Below are 22,634 nucleotides of genomic sequence, written 5' to 3'. Positions count from 1 at the left end.
AGCTAATGGACACATACAAATGATGAGCATGCTGTCACCAGGAAAAAATGGAATTAAGCAATTCCTGGTGAGATTTGTTAGTTCTAACTACTCCTCTGGATGAGGTTCCATCAGTGGATGGCGTTTGAAGCAATTTGCTCTCTTTACATATCTTACCCTAAACATCTGTACACCACTAAAACCATGTTCTTTCAGGCAGTAGGATATAAAATGTTGTACTCAACAAGTGCCAGTGCTGCTGCTCTGTTGCTATGCCAGAGTGCAGACATAATATGAAAAACAACTGTTGAAGATTTAGCTGGGTCACTGAGAACCCAATTCTGCAGATTTTTAGTGCCAACCCATTGCTTACAGTGGCATTTGCCCTGTCTCAGTGTGTACTCCCACTCCTTGCTGTAAAAGCAATCTATCCCCTGTAGTAAGAAGCTTCTCTGCTGTTTCTTAATACAACACCTGCCAGTGAAATTAAACTTCCAAAGGACTTTGGCTGTCAAAGCCAAGACATACTCTTTCTGATTTATTTTAGTCTATTTTGATCTTCCAGAACAAGAGTTCATAGAAAAGCACAAGTAGTTTTTCATCGCCTTTTATTTTATTCTTGAAACCATTTTATAAGGGTTTAAAAATCACTTCCCATTATCCTATGGGTAGGGAAAAAAAAGCCCACAAAACAAAAAACCTCTCTAATACCAACAAAATTTAAGGCTAAAGATCAATTAAGTAACCCAAATCTCAGCACTCACTCTCTTAGACTAGGATTCAGCCAACTGTCTTTTTCATATCAGGACAGGCTCTCCACTACTTCCACTGGGAACCCCTTGTACTCTACAACATCTTTAGAGACTGGTTGATACCTCAGTCAATTTTACTGAGTTTTCAATGCTCTGGCCATACAAAATATCTAATGTTCCTGGGATGTGCCTACCTAGGTATTTCCCCTGAGTCAACAGGCTCCTCTGTGGCAAAGGAAATAACGCTGCTGTCTCCCACCTGCCTCAGGGCACCCTTTCATTCCTCTGCTTGTCAGGTGCCAGAAGGGCTGTGGGAACCATGGGCAGATCAGGGCTGTAGCAAATCAGCTGTTCCCCCTGCTAATCCTGGGACCACAGAGGTGGCTGGAAGCTCTGCCTTTCACTGTGGGCTGGACTGTGGCCATGCCAGCCAGGGTGGAGATTGCACGATCACTTTCATCAGGATCTGTCACAGCACGAGTGAGCATGTTTCATACCTAGCTGATATAAGTGCACCCTGTTATGCAAGATCCAAGAGTACCAGATTGGGCACAACCTGTTGGTTTTGCTCATTTTGGCAGTACTGGAAGTAAGGCACGGCTCTTCTGAGGTCGGAGGAGTGGCAGTGAATGTTAGCAAAGTGCATGTAGCACACACATACATTACTGAGAAAAGAGTTCCTGTGCCACAAATGCAAAAAAATAAAAACCAAAAAAACCAATAATGTATCACTTTAAAAATATCTTGCAGAGGAAATATAAGCATCGGAAACTCCAACAACGGGTGCTACAGTGATATTTGGCTCTTTTTTTTTTCCCCTCAAAAGAGCAAATGCTTTCTAAAAGCCTTTAAAAAAAACTTGCAAAAACCCCCACAAACCAAACCACGAGGAATTTTCCTTCTGGTAAGAGCCTGATACCATATTTCCTCCCGTGTTCAGAGTTAACCTTGTCACAATGACAACTTTTATTAGGCCCCATTATAGGATGCTACATCATTCAAACTGTAACAATTCATCCCAGAAAGGAGAATTTCATTTTGAAGCAATGTTGTTTGACTAAATATAGGTCATATAATAGTAAGTGTTTATAAAATATGAGTGAAAAAATACTATGAATATGAAAAACTCTGAATTACTCCATTGCCCTTTTTTTTGAAATTACTTTTGAAACTGTTTCAGGAAACCTGCTGTAACTCTGTATAACTCTACTAATGCTAATGGAACTATATTAATTTGCAGAAGTTTAAGATCTGGCTCATAATTTTTTAATAGAAACCATTCTGATATGGAATTCACCACCTGATTATTAGAGAAGCTTGTTAATGCCAATGAACTAAAAATAGCAAGTAAACAAAAGTGTTTTTCAAAGTCTTAGGTATAAAAGTCTCACAATTCAAGGATACCCCATAAATAGAAGAAAATGCAATATCATCTCTGATACATCCCTACTTCCCTCCTGAAATACCTGGAAAAATGCCAGTTTTAATGGGGGGCAGGAATGCATTTTAGACTCAGTCCTGTCACAAACATGTTCCATCCCGTTACAAGATTTTGCTCTCCTACTTCCCTTTTGCAAACATTTGAAGCTCTAAATTTGATTTTCATACTATAAAATTAACTAACTCTGATATGACTTTCAAAAAAATAGACAATAATGGAAATAGAGTTTGGCTGAATGGAGATATTAAGTTCCTGATGTTCAGAGATGAACAATTATTACATGGATGATTCCAAGGAACAAATTTCTGGTTATGATCACCCAAAGACAAACTACAAATTCATATTCACTTGAACACACTAACACCAATTTCTTACGTGGGCAACTGCTGAGTTGCACTGCCATTAATTGATAAAATGCTCAATAAATCATTCAAAATCATTCAAAAAAAATTACACCTTGATCCTTTACTCTATGCAAAAAAGTCAATTACTTCTGTGTAGTACAGGGCATGAGAGTATCTTTTTCAAAGGAGAAAATTCCTGTTGAACCTGTTCATGAATTTGTGGGTTTTTCCAAAATCCTTACGGGAATGTGTCATTCTTGTCTAACATTTTGCTGTGAAGAATGTTAAAATGAAATATTAGCTGCTGCTTTGTTAACTAGCCATCTGGTTAGTTACTAGGCATACCTGGGAACTGAGCTCTTCTGAGACTAATATATCTCCTTTTTTTTTTTTCAGCCTCACTATAGTGATGAAATATTACAAAATAAGTAGCTTTTTGTTTTCTTTTTTCTGTTTTGTTTTCCCCCAAGCATTTGGCAGCTCTAATTTTCATTCTGGTGCCAGATAACTACCAACATCCAAACCTCACACTTTCTGCTCCACAGAACTGTTGCTTTCTGATCAACTCTTCTGTCATAATAGAATTCTATGGCACAATAGAATCCTATGGTGGTTATCAAAACAGCTTTTGAAGCTATGGGATAGATTATCTGACAACAGGCCTACTCAGTTTTGGTTATTGTAGGCTGTAGATGAAGATGAGTATGAAAAATGCTGGAATTGTAGCTAGTTTATGTTCTTTTTCCTCACTGGACCTATGACAAGAAAGATGAACAAATTCTTGAACCATGCCCGCCTTTAAAAATCGACCCATAGTTTGAGACTGTCTATAACTGACTGAGTGGGAAAAAACAAAGTATAATAATAAATAACACAAGATTAACAAAAGCTGAGCTTCTCCATTTAAAGTATTTTGTGATGGGAATCTGCAAAAGTTTGAGGCTGGGGGTCAAAATAAAGGCCATCACTAGTTGATTATGATTTACGATAATGAAAAATTATAGAGAAAATATATAATATTAACAAGAAGCTACACACCTCAAATTTAATATAACTTTGAGTTGTGGGACACCATAGTCTCTTATTCTTACACTGTTCTTTTCTTCTGCCCTAAGTTTTCATGAGTAACTTTGCAGGTATGCAAAACCTGTTGACTTTGACAGGGCTGTTAATGAAGCATGAAGTTAGTCAAAACTGCACATAGCTAGAGGCAGTAGCTATTCAAGAGTTATCTACTTTATATTATTATGTTTCTGCCAAAATTTGAGATCAACTGCTGACCATGAATGGACCAGACAGGAGAATCAGAGGGCCCAGGGCAAAGTTTGTAGAAGCCCAGGTGTGCACACCTTACCTGAAGACTAAATCCAGATGTGCCATTACAAGACATCTTAGAAAGCTTCTTAATTCTTCACCAGTGTTTCAGATGCAGTTTGCTGCAATCTCTTGGTTCTCCTTTTAGGTTCACCACCTGTTCTGCAATGTGATTTAGGGCCTAACCTTGATTTTACAGAAGTTAATTCACAGATGTGGGTAACTACTGGTAGGACAGAGACAGAAGGCTGCTCAGCGCAGGAATCTTGTTTTTGCAGCAGAACTTTGGCTCATAGTATAGAATAAATTATGATATGAAGAATACTGCAAGTTGCAGACCCCAAAAACCTATCTAAGGATGTCTTGGTAGAAGCAGGGTAAGGATTGTAAAGTGTCACTTTTAAAGTGAGCCAAGCAACATGCACAGTCAGTGCCGGAGAAATGAGTGCTTTTCAGTCCAACTGCTCACAGCCACGGCTGGACTCCGCTCTTAGCAGAAACTCTCACGAAACCCAAGTGTTGGTAACCAAGTGCAGACCCGCGCAGCAGCGGGCTCTGTGGCCGCGCACAGGCCCTCCTCTGAGAGCACCCGAGGCACTCCGGCCGTGTGGCCGGGGCTGTGCAGCACACACACCCGGTGCCCGGCCGAGCGGCGGTGCAGCACACACACACACACCCGGTGCCCGGCCGAGCGGCGGTGCAGCACACACACACACACCCGGTGCCCGGCCGAGCGGCGGTGCAGCACACACACACACACCCGGTGCCCGGCCGAGCGGCGGTGCAGCACACACACACACACCCGGTGCCCGGCCGAGCGGCGGTGCAGCACACACACACTCGGTGCCCCAGCACACACACCCGGTGCCCGGCCGAGCGGCGGGGCCGGCCCGGAGGGCGCTGCCAAGGCGCCGCGGCTCCCCCGGCCCGCGCCCCGGCCCGGCCCTGCACACGGGGCCGCACCAGGTGCGGGAGCCGCCGCATCAGCTGCGGGCAGGCCCTGCAGCCCTTCCCCCGGCCACTGCAGGCAGCCCCCACATGCCCTCTCCGGGCTCCTCCGGCCCGAGCAGACCCGGCCGATTTCCTGCCAAATCCGCTCCTTTCTCCCCGCTATTCCCTCCACGGACGGACCTCAGCTTTGGCCGCGAAACCCCGAGACTCCCAGTCCTTTCTTCCTCGCTTACTCTCCCGCAGAGCCATCAACAAACACGCTCACCCCCTCCCGAAATGTTTCCAGCCTCAAAACTTTCTTAGCAACCGTGTCCCCCGCCTCCCGCGGCGGACGCCTGTCCCTCGCCGCCTGCCCCCGTCCCCTCCCGCCCCGCTCCGGCCCCGGCAGCTGTCAAGCGGCAGCGCGGGCCGGCGCGCACTTACCCCGGAGCAGAGCGGGGAGCGAGCTGCCCATGAGCGCCCAGAGGGAAAGGAGCAGCAGCAGCCGCCGCAGGCTCCTCGGCAGCCGGGGAGTCATCGCGGAGCCGGATCGGCGCGGCCGGCGAGCCGCGGGCGGGGCGCGGGGGCGGCGGGGAGGCCGCGGCGGCGGTGGCGGGGCTGGCGGGGAGCGGGGCTGCGCCGCTCCGCTGCTCGGGACCGCGGGTGACTCACTGAAACTTCACTTCGGCGCTGCAGGGGAAACAGGAAATCTTAAACTTCGCAAACAGCTGGGCAGGACTTTCTTACTCTTACAGTAGTTCCTTCTCCCCCTTCCCACAGTCACCCCCTCCCCTGCTCTCGCCCTTTTTCTTTCCTTTTTCCCTTTTTTTTTTTTCCTTTTAACATGAAACCTCACCCAGTTTGGTGTCAATCATCTGCCAGAGGCCAGCCCCTCTCAGGTCTGGCTCTCCCACCACAAGCGCGCCGGGGCCAGCCCCGACGTGCAGCCTGGATGGCTGCGCCTGCCTCCCTCCGAGGCGGGGACCGGGCCCGGGCACCCGCCCGGAGCTGCACCGTGCCGTGCGGGGAGCCTCAAGGTCGACAGGAAACCGCCAGCTCAGAGGGCTACTGCTCCCTCCCTGCGAGTTGAAAAGGACCCAGTCGAGTCATTTGGGACATGGGGACTTTGCACAGCTCCTCCCCGCATCCGTATCCCTGACCTTAGGGATGCTGCTGCAGCAGCTTGTTTCCTCCTCTGCAGAAGGGGTATCGGAAAGAAGGACGTAGCCTGCAGATGAACTAAAGCAGGGAGCAGGGAAGGTTGAAGTCGGGGTAACAGCAGGAAATATTCACACAGACTAACTGGGCACTCAGCTTGCAGATGTTGAAGCTGACTGGAACAACTTGCCACCTGCTGCTTGTTTTGCTCCCAAATAGGCTGGTTGTGCACTACTTTACCTCAGATGTTGTGCATGTGACACAAATGTCTCCATCCCTCTCCAAAGGAACTTCTACCAGAGATTTTGTCTTCTCTACAAGGGGAAGTTGCACCCAGGATTCAGAGAGTAGGAGCACACTGGTGATGCCAGCTTTTCACGGCCCTGTTAGAGATTGTAAGAATCATTCAGTTTTGAACCTGAATAAGGCTTGAGCTCTCTGCCAGTATAAATCCAGTCACTGCATAGACAGCAGTTGTATTGAGACCCATTTTCAGCTCACAGTCTTCCTTCCTCTCTGATTTAAATGGCTGGGCATTGATTGAAGGGTAAACTGATGTACATGGGGATAATTTGAGGACGATTGTTCCAACGTTGTTGATTCACTTTTGTCTCAGTTACAACATTAGTTAGAGGTACAGATCTGGGTATTTCAGAAGGAGGGCTAAGCCCTCGGGGCAATATATGTAATTCATGCTCTGAATGTCCCAGATCACCTCTGTTTGAATTTGGAAATGTTTGCATAAAGAATTTAATTGGCCTATAACAGACATTAAAAAAAAATAATTGTGCTTTTATGTAAATTTAGTTTTAAACACTCCCTAAATGCATATTTTCACCCTGAAGTCTCAGTTTACTGTACAAACTCTCATAAACCTCTCTCCAAGAGCATTTCCCTCTCCCTCACCCTCTTTTAATATAGTCAAGATTCACTCAAACATGTGGTGGTCACCACCCTCCAGAGGTAAGAAAAGTTGCAGACTCCCCTTTGAGCATAAACTGGGGTGTTCTTATCAGTTCCTGTGCGCCAGCTCTGTGCTAGATGGTGGCTGTGTTTGCAGTATCCACTTAAACAAAAGCATTTCTCAACTCCCACAAGTATATACTGTGTGCTGTACACTGCTCTCTCCTCAGAGCTGTCAAGTTGCAGGTGCCAAAGAGTTGCAGTTTGCTTAGAAAGTTGGCTGTGTGTGCTGAACTCTCCTATTAGTTTCTGGTGACTACCTTCCAAGATGAAAAAGAAGTTTAAAAGCAAACAAGTACAGATTTAATATTACTGTTCAAACCTGTCACAATCCAGGCGTGACTTGGCAAGCCTGACACTGTCTCACTCGCATCTCTCTCCCTCACATGAGTGCTGTGGCTCTTTTCCAATATAGGCATATTCTGCCCAGTCTCTTTCATCCAGGGTCTGGCAGTAAGTGATGGAGACTGGCAGGAGATGTTGCCTTTGGGAAGGGCTGTATTCGGGTTTCCAGTGGTCTCAAATCCTCGAGTGCAGCCAGGCATCCCTGCCCTTCTCTCACATGAGGTGATACAGCACCTGTTACCCAGCAAGTGAGGAGTCTACTACAGGTAGACTTCAGGAATTTGATATTACCATGTAAGAACTGCCTTTATTTTTACAGATCATCATGCAGTGAGGATTGTGCTACAGGTGAGCTTTGAGTGTTCAGAGAACCCCAGTGAGAGATGTTACTAGAATGTTTTTGTGTGGAAGGAAATTTTATCTGGATATCCTCAGGGGAAGGGCAGTGTATCTTTGTCACCAATAGTCTGTGTGGAAGTCAAAGTAAAGCCAACTTTGGGTCACAGATTTATCCCAGACAGGCTCATTAGTGAAAACTCATATTTTGCCTTTTTGAGTACTACAAACCTCCCTTTTAGGGCCCAAATGCAGCTTAATCAGGATTCCCTGGACAACCAAAATATATGAAACAAGACCAAGCTGGTAATTTCTTTCCATTTCCTTGTTCATAGCTCCCAGTTCCCTGTTTTCAGATAGCAGTTTCTTCTAAATTGAAACTGTGAGTATTTAACCTCAGCCTGACTGAGGTAGAGGAAGAGTCCTCTTCAAAAGTGGGAGATTAATGGTGTAAATAATAGTCTCCATCCTGACAGGGTAAGGGAAGACAGCTATTTTCAGTTCCTCATTTGAAAAGGCAAAATATCAAAGCACTGAATATTGTGTTTTCTTTCTGAGCCTTGGAAATATATACTGAGAACGCAAACAATTTAGTACCTCTTGTATCTCAGGGTCTCCTAGAGAAAACATGCTAACTGCTCCTTGCTGCATGTTTTAAGTATAGCTTTTAAAACAGTCCATAAAACTACCAAGTATAAATGATCTCTCTTTGTTATCCTATTTTCTAGCTTTCAGTATCTTATTTCTGTCAAGATCCCACATGAACTACAGCATTATCCTTGTAGAAAAACACTTTCAAGCTTCTACAAAACATTCATTGTTACAAAAAAGCTGTTGTTTCACTGTACTTAACATACACTCAAAACCATTCTGCTCACAGCCACAAGCTGCTGATGTCCACAATAAAGCAATTATTTCGATTAGTTTATTAACTGCAGTGTTGCTTTATGTAACAATCCCAGAACAAGATAGTTCCCAGATGCAGACTTAAGTAAGGCCTATACAGTTGCACTAACACAACATAATATTCATGCCTGTGTAGAGCTGATATATGTGGTGTGGGGTGAGACATCTCAACTTACTTTAGCTGCCTAAAATTTAGCCTTGGTCTGAAGTTCCAGGAGATGGCTGAGAGAATCTGTCGCCTTTCTCACCATCTGATGGATCAGTCCTGTTTGTTTCACTGTGATGGGATAGTCCCAGATCGGGTTCAAGAACCAAAGGATGGAGGACAAATGCTGGATGAACAGAACTGCCATTTTGGTGGCAGCAGGCTATTAGGTCACCCACATTCCCTTGATCATCCAAGGAGAGAAAGGAATTGAGATATTTTAAAAACCTTCTAAACACAAAGAGCTGATGATAGGGAGCATAATTAGCCCAGACATCTACTTGGTAGGTATCTGATGTTAGAGACATGAATCCTAAAGAAAATGCCCTTTGAATTGTATACATCACATAAAGTAAGATACATGATGCTTTACCCATTGGCAGTCATTGTGATTTTTGTTTGGAATGACATGAGGCAACCAGGTACACAGTATGCTGATATTGCCTTACTGAAACGATTTATGAAGTAACTAGAAGAAGTAGCTTGGCCCAAATAAAAACATTGATGACTCTGGACAAGTTTTGTTATAACTACTTTCAAAATAAAAATAGCAAATCTGCTTGAAAAACTGGCATGCCCCATTTTGATGTTTTCATAGTGATACAGATTGGCTTTTGTTTTGAAGGAGGCTATTAGTTTTGATTTTTTTTTTTTGTTCTCTCCATGTTACATATGAAAAAAGAACATGGGAACAATATCTGACACTGATTTCACTACAGTTAGGCAAGAAGTTTATTTTTCAGAGAAATTTTGGCATTTCAGTTCAAATCAAAGTCAAATTTTGTAAGCTTGTATTATTTGAAACTCAAAACCTCCATTCACTGCAGCACTCTGTTCACAAAACTGACATTTGCCTGCTAATTTTCAAATTGAGGGTGCTTGGCATACAGCATTAGCCTTTCAGCATCCTTGATAAAAGCTTTGCCTGTCTTGTGTATCATTGGCTGAAGAACACATTGTCCTCTTTGGAGCAGTGTGAAACTCTTGTGTTCTGTATCACCATTTGAATAATATTTCTCTTTTAATTTAGGTTATCATAGAACACAGAATTACAGCTGCTGTTAAACGCAGTTCTCTTATTTTGTTTAATCACTGGTTTCAACTTGTTATTGATAATTTGCACCATTATGAGAACACATACACCCTCCAGCAAGGACATTTACAAAAGGTTACATTCATTGGAAAATGTTTTTCAAAACTTATAAAAAATGTTTGGACTTAACACAGCATTTATGCTTATCTCATAGATATAATCAAATTAAAACATCTGTTGTGTGTAATCATCCGTCAGAAAAAAGAAATCAGCTTGTTATCGACTCCTGCATACATCAGAGGCAACAACAATAATGTTATCTTCAAGATTTATCTTAGTAAAGCTTTCTGCACAAATCTTCTGAATGACACTTATCAAAATGAGGTTTTGAAATATTATTTGAATTAGCACTCTATTCTCAGAGAACTGCTGTTCATATGATCTCTGACTTTTAGCTAGAATGCAAATCAACCATTTCTAAGCTTCACCGAATTGGCTTGCTCTGTGTTTACTGTGGCTGTGTAAATACCCTGCAACAGTGAAAGCAGAACTATGTTGGTGTCAGAAGAGATATCTTTCTGCAGTGCTTCTGGCGGGAAACACCATTAATGTCACCACACAACCTTTAAACTAAAACTTCCATCTTATTTTTCCAAAAACAAAGGACATTTGGACACTTTATACTGTTTTCTTCAGCTCCTACAATGAGTATCTGAGCTGGAAGGAAACTTGCACACTTCCGTTAAGTGTGTTGTATTTTTGTGTGGAATCTTCTACATGGAAAAAGAACTTGTAAAAATAACTCTAGATGATGTGGCACTCTTAAAAGCCATGAAAACAAATTATTACAGATGTACTCTGCATATAATTTAAGTTGCTCAAAAATATGGTTACCCATGGAACCTGTTTTCATTACTGCATAATTTGTAGTATTTACTATCATTAAAGCTTGTTTTTATAGGCTCTTCATTAAAAAGAATCTGAACATTGGATGCCAAGCCTCAGAAAATATCTGAAACTATCAAAGAACCTCAGTAGTAAAACACAGAGGCCCTTCTGTTTCATTTTTCCCACAGGAACAAAAGGGAGTTGTGTATCTATCATAAAATATATCCCTAAATCTAATCAGAAAGAATCTCAGTACTTCAACCACAAAGCCCCAGAACTGAGGAAAGCCTCCTCCCACCCCACCAAGCAGAAGATCATGTCTGTGTTGTTCAGGAATGCAGCACACTGATGATGTTAAAGTGGCTCATTTGACCGCGATCTTTAAACAAATTTATTTGCGATAGCACAGCTGCTCCTCTCAGGAAGGAAATGCACGCTTCCATAATTCTTATCTGCAAGGCAACTTTATGATCTGTGGTCACAGGAGGTGGCTACTGTGCTTTAGAGGTCAAAAGCAAGCAGTTCAGGAGGATCCAGAATGCCTTGGGAGTTGGATGTTGTTCCAACAGAGCTGACCCCATAACAAATAAGCTAACTGTGGCTTGCAAACAACTTAGCTAATAAAATTCACTTTTGCTATTTTCCTCATCTGTGATTAAGAGCTTCATGAAAGTAGCCTGCAAGCTCCATTTTCAGGCTGTGCACACAGTCTCCCACATCTTCCAACTGGTGTGACATCTCCCCAGTTGTATTATTATCTCCATGCAATCCTACCAGCCTTGAATGTTGGGCAAGCATTTCATGTCACATCTCAGGCCAGAGTGGCCAGGCTGCCACCAGTGGTTTCAACTCCTGGCTGTAGCAGTCTAACACCGAGCAGTGAAAATTACACCATGCTCACCTCAAACTCTCAGATGTGAAGGATACCTACTCTGTCTCCTAAGCTGGGACAAACATTGGGGCATTAAAGGCCTCTGCAAGGATGAGGCAAAGATTGTTAAACAACAGCTTCAGTGATACTCAACATTCCCTGCATCACTAGAACAACACATGGAGTATTAGAGAAAGCTTTAATGTAATTTGCACCCATTTTGTTACCTTTTTCAATATTAAAGTGTTATAGATAATCCTTAACTGAGAATTAAATGCTTTGAAGTTAATAAACGATTCATATTGACTCCACTGTCTATGGAGAAATAACACAGTATTTTCTGTCAATTTGGCAATTCTGGAGTGTCAATTTCCCAAATTCTATGCCCAGATATTGACTTCAGTGAGGGAACAAATGCACATTGCTGGCTCAAAGTCAGTTTTCCCTTCCATAAAATCATGTACCACATTTCTTGCTCAACTTAGCCCTGTCTGGAAGGATATTTCTGTCTTTGGAGAAAGCAGTTTGGTAATTCTTCTGCCTACTACAAATGGAGGTGCAATTGACAACGATGAAGGATGAGAGTGTTAGTGAATATTTGATGTCTCTTCACATGCTTTGAAGTATAGATAAGGAGACATCTTGTCCGGTGCTACCATAGTTTGATCTCTGAATCATGCAGCACTTGGAGCCTTCCTGTCCTGAGGGACCTCTGCCAATCTTATATCAAAACAGCGCTCAGAAATTGAGGAGTTTGTAGGCTTTATGGTGAGTAAAACAAGACAGCCAGGCAGCAGAGTGGGATGTTGTGCAGAGAAGTGTAGTGATGCTCCTTATGGAGAGAAATATCCCGTTGAAGTCAGACTGAATTTTCTGAAGAGATTTTGTAGTTCTTGCTATTTATTTGATGCATGCATGTGCTTGCCATAAATACTAGCCTGGTTTTCATCTCTACCTTTCTTTCATGATTTCTGAAACATACTAATGTTTCAGAAATAAGAAAAGATGGAAAAATCAACTTCAATAATCTCCATCACAAATGAAAAATAATATACAGCTGTCTGCATGAAATTACTCTTATATGATTTCAGTGTTTTTCCTTTAAAGGGCATGCTGTTCTGAATTGGCATGTCTTCATTTTTTTGCCTATTTTTGCCTCCATTCTTTTGGTTCCTTTCTCCCATTTCTCCTATTCTCTATCAAATCTTTCCTCTGTTTCTTTCAGTTTATTTGTTCTGAGTGTTATAATGCATCCCCACTGATGTTTCCTTTGGGTGTCAATGACAGACTACTATGTAAAATTAAATTTTTTAACATCTTTGCTATTACTACTATGTCTGTCAAACAATGCTAGAGTTTGACTTACAAACTACTTTTTCAAAACTGTCTTTGCACATTTATATTTCATCTAAAAAAATCACGACTATTAGTTTCACAATTAGCAACTACCACACTCTCTTAATTAAACAGCGGTAAAACGTCTGGGCCTCACCTAGAGTTTTTTAGTGAAACCCTGAATAAAGGGCACAGAGAAATGAGAGTGGCATAACAGACTTCACAGCTCATTTACTTGCCCTCTTAACCACAATAAAGAGTCCCAGCCCAGGCTGGTCTCCATTTCATTACCACCCTCAAAAATTTCTAGCTATTTTCAGATGTGCTGATAAGCTGATATGTAATGTCCTGTAAAAACACCATGTCACGAGGTCCCACCTTTTCTAGCAGTGCAATCCTATATGTGCATGTGGTGCTAGGACATGAGCTGGGGCTGGGTTAGCAGAATGAGCTTGGCCTCCTGTACAGAACCCGTTTCCACCCCTGTCTGATCTACTTATGGATCCTAGTGGCATGTTGGGGAGTACAGTTCCTATTTTCATTGTAAAGAGGTGTCTAATTTGCAGTGATCACACGAACTGCATTCTCTCACCTGGTCCTTCCAGTTGCTGAGTCCCCTCTCACAGTCTCCCTGCAGCTATTTCTAGCCCCTCTGAGTTCCGGCCAGCTGCCATTTCCTGCTCAGCCCACTCAGCACACTGCATGGTTTGCTAGGCAGCAGCCCCCAGGGCTGGCATGGTTTGACATTGTTGCTTTGGGTTGTTGTGCCCTTCAAAGAAATGCTGTGGTACACGCCTTTGTCTACCCTGTGTGGGTCACACTCCATGGCTCTTGTCAAAGATATTACATGCTATTTCCTGTAAAGTTTCTTAAACCCAATAAAGATTAAAGGAAAAATGCTATCTGAAACACCTACTACATCACTGCTTAATTTCTTTCCTTACTTAGCTGCAGTGGGCAAGAGAATTTAAAGGGCAAACAGGATTTTTAGCACTTCAATGGTGTGATTTGCTGGTGTCAGAGTCATACAGTCAATAATGATTGACAAGGCGGTTTTCATCTCTGAATTTCTACCCATAAAAATGTGGAGTAAGTGCTATCTTAGACTCTTTAAGAACATGGATATCTAGCTGTTACTTATTGATTAGTTTTGATGTTGCTCATCCTCTTGGGTGTTGATGAGAACAATAAGAATCTGTCAAGGACCAAATTTTACACAGGCATTTCAGGTATTGTTCCTTTCCTTGCCCACACTAAGCCAGACAGGGCTGTCAGCCCAATAATTTACAACACAGGCTCCAAAAGTCTCCAGTCCCACAGAACATCCCCTGAAAGTCACAATCCCTTCCATGTGCCATGACAAATGATGCCAGTTCATATTGCATGATGCTTGGAGCATAGAGCCGAGCCCCATGGCCTTCCTGTTTTCTGCTCATTGTACACCCATGTCAGGGCAAAGGAAGCCACACCTTTGAAGGCAGGCGGGTCATGGAGGTGATGAAGGGAGCAAGGCACCATTTTGATTCTTCTACATGGAAATGTAAACCTCCTTCAAACTGCTGGTGAAGCAAATGTAAATATGACTTAGCCTTCCACTGGAGGTAATCACTAGAAGAACCTGAGTAATTTCTTTTCATGACTAATTTTTGTAAAAAGCATTTTTTTTTTTTTTTTTTTTTGCATTGGAATAAACCATTCAAGGTGCAAATTATCACAATTGCACCATTCATGACCACAGTCTCTTCCTCTCTTCAGGGAGCCATAAAAGTTTTCTAAGACTCAGAGGAAACACACTAATTTTTATACAAGAGGAGATACACTGCTTCCAACAAAGTGCTCAAGGATGCTCAGCTGGAATGCATGGAGAAAGAGGCTCCTGGGAAGAATGAGCACGTTTCCTTTCTCATGAGTGCACATTATGACCTAAAAAAATAATTGCTTTGCCTACAGCACTGAATGGGTTTTTAAACAAAGTATATTTATTCTTATTTCTGTTGTTTACTGTTGTGTATGGGACATGAGCAGACAAATTTGGGATAACTCATAACTCTGTGGACAGGGTTTTTCTGTGCAACACTCAAGTAATAACTACTACCCCACAGTGTGGATAGGATTTATCTATTAGGATTTATAGGGCAGAATTCACTTCACTGGTGTAAAATACCATAAATGATATATGTACTTCATAACTCTAATGTGGCTTCTTCTACATTTTTCAGGTGCAAGCATCCATCTCTTTCCAGTGTTCATGTTGATGACTCTTAACAAGACATCTGTAGTATTAAAAGGGATCCATCTAAGGCTTGCTAACATCACCACTTACTACTTATAGCTGAGTACCAATTATAGACTAGCAACATGAGCTTCCAGGTGTGAAAGGAGTGGTGACAAGTGAGAACTGCAGGCGTTGATAGAGTGTGCAAGTCAATATGTGATAAGCAGCCACCAGTGTGAACTTTGGTTTCAAAGACTAACACACATTTTGCAAAGGCAGCATTTGCAGTCCTTGACAGGAATTAGAGGTTGTTTTGCAGCACCCACAGAATAACCTTCTGCTGTTGCTCTACAAAGGGTGCACACCACTTTCAGCTTTTGCAAAGCCGTTTATCGTAGACACTTCTTTGTGGGCTCACCCCTGCTGTGCTGGTGCTCTTGCACACAGGCAGCTATACTGTTCAGAGCATGCAGCTGCTGGGGGCTTCCTGCCTACCTCTGCAGCAGGCAGCCATTTCTGGCCTTCATCTGCACCATTAGGAGATGGGCCCCACTTTGTGAAGTCTGAATCTGGATCCAAACACAATTTTCTTCAGCACTCACAGGAGGTTTGGGCTTGCTCCTTTCAGATCAGAGACCAGCTGCAAAACTTGTATTCCAACCAAAGCTTCCTCCAAGTTTTGGGGTCTGGGGTTGCAGCTCTGGTTTAGCTCCAATTTTACCTAATTTAGAAAACTCTATATGTATAAAATTTAAAGCCAGACATTTGTCCCACTGAAGTCAGCAGAGTCTTGCTTTCTTGGAACAGATTGAAAAAGGGCACTTAGGTCATATACATAAGATTAATATTAACTAGAATGTTTAAAATTTTTTCTGACAGGCCTAACATTTGGTTAGGAATCAGCCACCCTAGGTGTGTAGAATTCTCCATTTTGTGATCTCATTTTATTACATTACATGCATAGACACATCTATTTAATATTAACTCAAGAAGCATGTCCAAAAGATAGTCCTTGTTTAGTTTGACCTTATACCTTGCAATCATTGCTTCTGGAGGGGGGGGCTGTTTCCTCTAAGGGATTTAGTGCAGAGATAGGATAACAGATTGGAGTGGACTATCAAGCCATTCTAATGAAATGATTGTTATATTCCTGCCATTGTATAAAACCCAGGTTGGAGCCGGGTGGGTGAGAGGTGATGGTGAGCTGAGTGGTTCAGAAACACTCCTCAGGGACACCCATGAGTTTTTAGAACAGTTTTTGCTCTTAGCTCTTTGTTGCAAAGGGTTTTGGCAAACATCTTGCCCTAGGAAAAAGAGTCTTTCTAAAGCGTATGTTACTAGTTATCTTTGTTTGTTTGTTTGTAACAAAATTAAAATTGAATGGGCTGTGCTCACTGAGCAGCACAGAAACAGCAGTTGGCTTGAAACGAAATGAGCTGGAGTTGAAAACCTTCATCTTCTGATATGTTGGGCAATTTTCTTGTAAAAGTGTGATAAATTTTATTTGTATAAACAATTGCTTCTCCAGCAGTGTACAAAGAAACAGTAGCAGGGGGTGGTTATGGTCACAGCTAAGCAGTCTCAGTGACCTTAGATTACTAACCTAGCACTGCCTCACCCCATGGCTCTTGTCAGCCTCTCAAACACACCAGCTCAGTCTCTGTGGGAAACTTCATTGTGCTGGATGAAGGAAATCTTCGTCTATCTGAATTTCATTTCAGCTGATACTGGCAGCTGTTTTTAAAGTGCTTAGAAAACCAGCAAGAGCAAAAAGACTCTGTCAGACATTAGAGGTCAGAGCAGAGCCCTGGGAAAACAGTTGCAGAAGCACCTGTCATGTCAAGCTACTATTCATGTAGGTTAGGCTGTGTAAGGAAGGAAAGAGGGATAAATTCCTGTGGTCACTTATGGTCCCATCTCAGTTCTGTTACTGCTCTTACTGTATGAGTGTAAGCCAGAGATTTAAGATTTTCCGTAAAGTAATTTTTGGCAAAACAATCCACAATGGAATTATTTTAAGTAGTTGTTGAAGAGACTGTTGAAGGGAAATAAAAGGAAAAAGTGACACCCCTTTTTAACTGGGTGGAAAGAAGTTCTTGGAGAATAATGTGGTAAGAACTCATGTGTAGCATAGTGTCTTGGCATTGTACAGTACTTTGTGTGATTGCTGTGACAGCAAACCTACCTACAAGGGTTTTGTGGAGAGATTAAAGCAAGGAAAGCAATTTTTACTGAGGAGATTTATAAAACAATGCCTCACAAGTGACAAGAAGCAGCTCTTCAAGGCCTATCAGTTTACACATAGGTTGACAGAGTGAGCAAGTATTTTTGCAACAGTGCCACCTGGCCTTCCTTTGAAGGAGAAGAGTGCAGCACACATACCCCTTGTTCAGGTGGAGCACTGCACAAATGCCTTGTTTAAAGCTGACTGATATTTGTCATGGGGTTAATGTTCAAGACCAAACACTTTTGCAAAATAGTTAGCACAGGTGTCTGGGTCTACCTCTGAGCTGTGGCCAAGAATAAAATATAGGCAGTCAAATTCAAAGGTGTCCAATCTTCTTCCTTAAACAAATGATGACATTCTCAGAAGTTCTTGATTTGCAATCAGAACCAATTAGATTAAATCAGTGAGAGAGATATCTGTGGATTTATTTACCTTCATTAATGTCAAACAACATTGGACAATCAGGATTCAGTGTGAATCATCTGGAAAGGATGAAGGCATTAGTATTCCTTTTGCTCACCTAACAAGGTCCTGTTTTTAAGATTAAAGCAAAATTCTAAACCCTTCCCCAGGGGTTATAATTATATTACTGCTATTTACTCTGAGTGCTTTTCTAATTCCTAATGTAACTGTTCCGAAACTACTGAAGTCTTATTGGGGAGTAAGAACTCTTCCCATGCTGAGCTTAAACAATTCATATTGCTCCGTTGATCAGGAATGTTGTTTTTCTTCAGTGTGAGCTATAGCCATTAGATCCATGTATTCATTTTTTGTGACACCCCTGAGAAACGACTCCACTCTGTTACTGCCCCACAAAGGAGGGAAAAGAGGGAAGCAGCAAATACAGCAGCTTTCCCTGATCTGAGGAAACTGCACATAAAGAAACATTCTTTATGATATCCCTAAGAGGATCTGCTGGGTAAACCAGCTCAGTTCCATATTCCCGAGGAGTTCTCCTTATTCATGACAGTAGAAAGGACTAAGATTTGGTGAAGTCTTCTCAGGAAATCTAAAGAAATACATGTTTTGTAAGCTTTGAAAGGGAATGACATTTCATTCCCTAAGCCAATTCTGTTAAAATATTTCAGAAATATTTATAATTTTCACAAGTGTTTATCTTGCTGTTTTTACTGCCACTCCTCTTCCCCTAGTACACCCCAGTTTGCCACTAAAATGATCAAATTAAGGGATAATTAGAAAAACACTAAATTTTAATTTCAGACTATTCTGATTAATCTTCTCCAGGTATGAACAATAATAAAAAAATGTAATCTTCAAAATAATGCAAATTTATAATTAAAGGAAATATGCAATCTATTTTTTTATTACCTTTTTGGGTCTTAGCACTGGCAACAATTATGGCGACTGCCTCAGGTCCCTGAAGAAGGGTAGTGGTGGTAGAGAGTCCCCTGTGCTTAGTAAAGTGCAACACTAAAATGAATTATTTGAGTTAAAACAATGCTGTTTCTCCATGGACACTGTTAGACAGATTTACTCCTGGTTTATGTTGCCAGAGATTAATTCAGCTGGGAAGAATAAGACTGAGATGTCTCCATTAATTATGCTTATCTAGAGAAAATACCAGAAAAAAAATAATATGTAATAAATGACCAGAAGCTTAAGGGAGATGCTTGTGAAATGGCATACGTTCCTTTGAAACTTGGGAGGATGACTGATCATTGGAAAAAGAACCCTGGTCCAGATGATGGTGGATTCTGCATTTCTTGAGGTCTTCAGATTGGGGAAATGTGTTGCAACTAAGGACAAGTTACTGGACTAAGTCAGAATTAAAGAAAACATGGGCCAGACTAAGTTAACTAATCTTATTTTCTGACCATAAATTACAGCAATCTCCAAAAAAGTACGAAAATCATAGGAAAAGTGTGGGCAGCAGCTCTCTCTGTCTAGTTCCAGCTGCTTCCTCTCACTGGCTACGGGCTCAGGACAGAAAACCTCTAATCCATGGCAACTAGGAAAGTGAGATCCTTTAGCCTTTTTGTTTTGAACTAATCTGTCTTTCTCTTTGAGCTTCTTTGCTGTTTCTACCAGGCTCTTTTTACATGAATAAACTTGGATTTCTTGTAGAAGTTCCTCCATGTAGGGCAGAAGGGAAGAGCCATGGCTTCAGCTTCATGGGGTCTACTGGGGACAGGCATCCCTGCCTTCAGTCTGACAGGAATGTGGAAATTTATGCTGAAGTATTTGTGTGAATTTTATTAACTGCACATCTAATGCCTTGTCTACACACTCTGGGGTGCCCATTTTCCCCAGCACTGGTCGCTATGAATGGGAAAATGGCTCTTCCCATGAGTGGCTCCCACCAGTAACATCTGCGTTACATGTTTCTGCCTGCCTGCCTCCCTAGTTTTGCTACAAGAATGGCAGTTTGGAATGATAATTTCTCCCTTTTTTTGCTGTTGTTGCATACAGGAGATAGAGCGAACCATTCATTTCATTATAGAATCACAGAACATCCTGGGCTGGAAGGGACCTTGAAAGATCATCTAGCGCAACTCACTGAATGCAAAAAGCAGCCTCGATTCCCAAAAGATTGACAGTCATACATAAATACATATTTTCTATCAGCCTTTTTTCTTCGGTTCAGTGAACTAGTTGCATTCATCAGATGTGCAGTTTAGGCTGCAAGATTGTCTCAAAGGACAGCAAGGATTTGTTTGGCCAATGTATATCTCTCAGTCAGCAATGCATGCAGCCAGAATGGTGGTGGAAAAGAGAATTGGGAAAGAACTTTATAGACACACAACTGCTCTCTTGGTCATATGAACAACCAAGAGAACAACCCATGATTGGTGCAAATGAACTTTCAATCTTCTTCTCCACAGAAATTTGTGCTAGCCACAGATTTACAGCTGTCTTTCTGCAATGAATTCCAGTCAGGTCTGCTGCTCTGTTTAATTCAAAGCAGCAGCCTGTTTCCCAGCTGGTGCTTCACAACTTAGGATCAAGCACATCTCTGAGACCTGAGCCTGGTCCTTACAGCTAGGTAAAACATATGGCCATTGGCCTCTTAGCTCAGTAAGATGTTCTAGAATGAAAAAGGTTGCAGGCAAGCCAATTTGCCCATGAATTCTCCTTGTGACACGTATACTAACTCAAGGGTGATTTATATTTTGAAGACTGAAAGCATTTTTCCTATGCAATTTACTTACTCTTCCAAGCCTTTTGGCCTCAGTGCAGTAACAGTCTGTGTATCCCCACTTTCACCTAAGCTTTCTGTGTCAACCTTTATTATTCTGCTTTTCCAAAGAAAGACATGCATTTTGATGGAGTATTCCTTTCAGTTTAATTTACTTTTATTCACATTCTTTACTATCATATGAAAACCACCCTTTCTACAGTGGTTTAACCTGTATTCCCTGTATTTATTCACTTGTCAAAATAAACCTAAACATTAAACTGTTTCACTGTTCTAAAAGCAGTTTCTAAATACAACCTCCTTCCACCCTCCTGTGTTTTCATTCTGAATGAAACTGTTGATTTACTTGACTAATTCCAACATTTTTCTTATTGCTTAAGAAGTACACAGTCTTAACAACCTCAAATTGAGTATGAAGCAGCAGAGAACTTCTCAGTATTTAAGCAGAAACAAATTCTGTTCCATGAGAATAAATCACATGAACTGGCTTTTGCACTCAGAAGGTCTCACTCATGAACTTTGGAATTCAAATTTTTTTAAACCCCAGAGTATTTGAAAAGCTTTATGGCCTCCCTTGAAATAAATGTAACTGAAAGAGCCTGAAGGTAAAAAAAATGAGCTTCTAAGCCTAAAATCCTAAACAGAACAAGGCACTATCTGAATTTCTTTCACAGAAAAATCAAAAGCAATAGTAAAGTCCTGGGTTACCTCTGCATATGGTCTGTGGGATCAATATTTACTAAGTATCGGTGCTTTTGGGAGGTTGGTTTTGTTTTGTTTTTTGGGAGCAAAAGGAAGAGGGGATTATGGAATAAAAAGAGCTGTTGAATTGTGTCATAGGTTGTAATAAGCTCCTTTCCTCATCCACCCAATCACATAGGGAAAACACCAAAATTTCATCAAGATGATCAGAATCCAGAAGAGCATTCCACAGCAGCATTACCTTGGCAAGAAGTATCACAAAACAAAACTAGGTTGATTTTGCAAATAGTTCTCCCACATTTTTTTCCTGAACCCCGTGATCTAAAGCACATCAGAAGTACCTGGTTTACTCTGACATTTCTTCAATTCCTTGGAAAATTATGGCCCAGGCTGTAAACAGGTACTGAGAGAAAGCGGAAGCCAGCTGAGGTACTTGAGTTCAGACATTCAGTGCTAAATCACCTTACACTATGGAAAAAGTCAGCAGTTACTTTCTGGATCTATTCACAGTTTTCTGACTCCACTTCTGCTACAAGAGCTCAGGATGGAGGTGACAACTGCATGAATCACTGGGACGACATGTCCATCGACAAGGAAATGACGGAGCTTCCTAGTGAGCTCAAAGTGAGAGAAAGTATTTCTGGGAATTCCTGCAAATTTGATCACCCCTTCTAATGAGGAGTCAGCCATAACTTTGATGAATAAAGGCTATGCATCTTTGAGGAAAGGTGGTGACAATGTTTTGGCCAGCTCTTCAAAGTGTTTCTCCTTTCAGCCAGACACACTTCAGTCTTGCTTGGGTTCAGCCTGAGCTGACTGTGCTTCATCTACACACTTCCCGAAGGGCATTTTGAATTGGTGCAAGTGGCGGTGGTTGCATTGTTCAACAGGGGGTGTACAGGAGGGCAATGAAGACAAATTAAGTTTGAGTGGACATGGTAACTGTGAGATAACTTATATTAAGGCAGAATTCACTTCTAGATATTTCACTAACACCTTAGCAGCATCAACAGCCTCACCATGCACTCTGAGCACTTTGGAAAAGGTGCCAACTGCTGTCTTCTGGTAGGAGTTCACTGGTCCAGACTGGACAGAGTTGTGCTAATTGGGATCAACTGGCAGAGCCTCCTACTGGAGCCCTTCTGGACAAGGCCTTGTGACACAAGGTACATCAGAAGGCTCCCTTTACTTCAGCATAGCTGTACCTACCCTGTGTTGTCAGTAGGTTATAAACAAGCTGTGCTGGCCAAGAGAGATTCCCCCCACACACTTCTGTCCCCTTATAAACATGCATGCAAATCACTGCATGCAAGTACAGACTTGCCATTCAGAAGGGCTGAACATCTCAAATAAATGACCATAGTTTCAAAAAAACTCACACAGGAACCAGAAAGAAGTTTTCTAAACTGAATAAACCAAAACCCACTCTGATGCAAATGAGAGCAATAGGAACCTTGGACAGTCTGTGACTGAGATGGCCCAAAGGATCTGAACTCCAGGACCAGGAGCTCTGCACAGGGCTGCCAAGTCCTT

General features: G+C 42.0%; 1 protein-coding gene across 2 annotated transcripts in view; it reads right to left on the bottom strand.

The window, feature by feature from the left end:
- The window catches only part of TGFBR2 (transforming growth factor beta receptor 2), a 60,493-nt gene extending 55,166 nt beyond the window's left edge, over positions 1 to 5,327 (bottom strand). Inside the window, exon 1 of one of the 2 annotated variants that reach the window (XM_063155089.1) lies at positions 5,205 to 5,327. In XM_063155089.1, the coding sequence (XP_063011159.1) occupies positions 5,205 to 5,298 (94 nt within the window). In that variant the 5' untranslated portion in view covers positions 5,299 to 5,327. Of the gene's footprint in view, positions 1 to 3,870; positions 4,080 to 5,204 lie in introns of those variants that run through there. The other variant, XM_063155107.1, reaches the window with a different exon arrangement.
- Positions 5,328 to 22,634: the final 17,307 nt, after the last annotated feature.

The sequence above is a fragment of the Melospiza melodia genome, chromosome 1, assembly GCF_035770615.1.
Source record: "Melospiza melodia melodia isolate bMelMel2 chromosome 1, bMelMel2.pri, whole genome shotgun sequence".
In the NCBI taxonomy this organism is placed as follows: Eukaryota; Metazoa; Chordata; class Aves; order Passeriformes; family Passerellidae; genus Melospiza; species Melospiza melodia.
The sequence above is the reverse complement of the archived record's forward strand: the minus strand, read 5'-3'. Positions and strand labels throughout refer to the sequence as shown.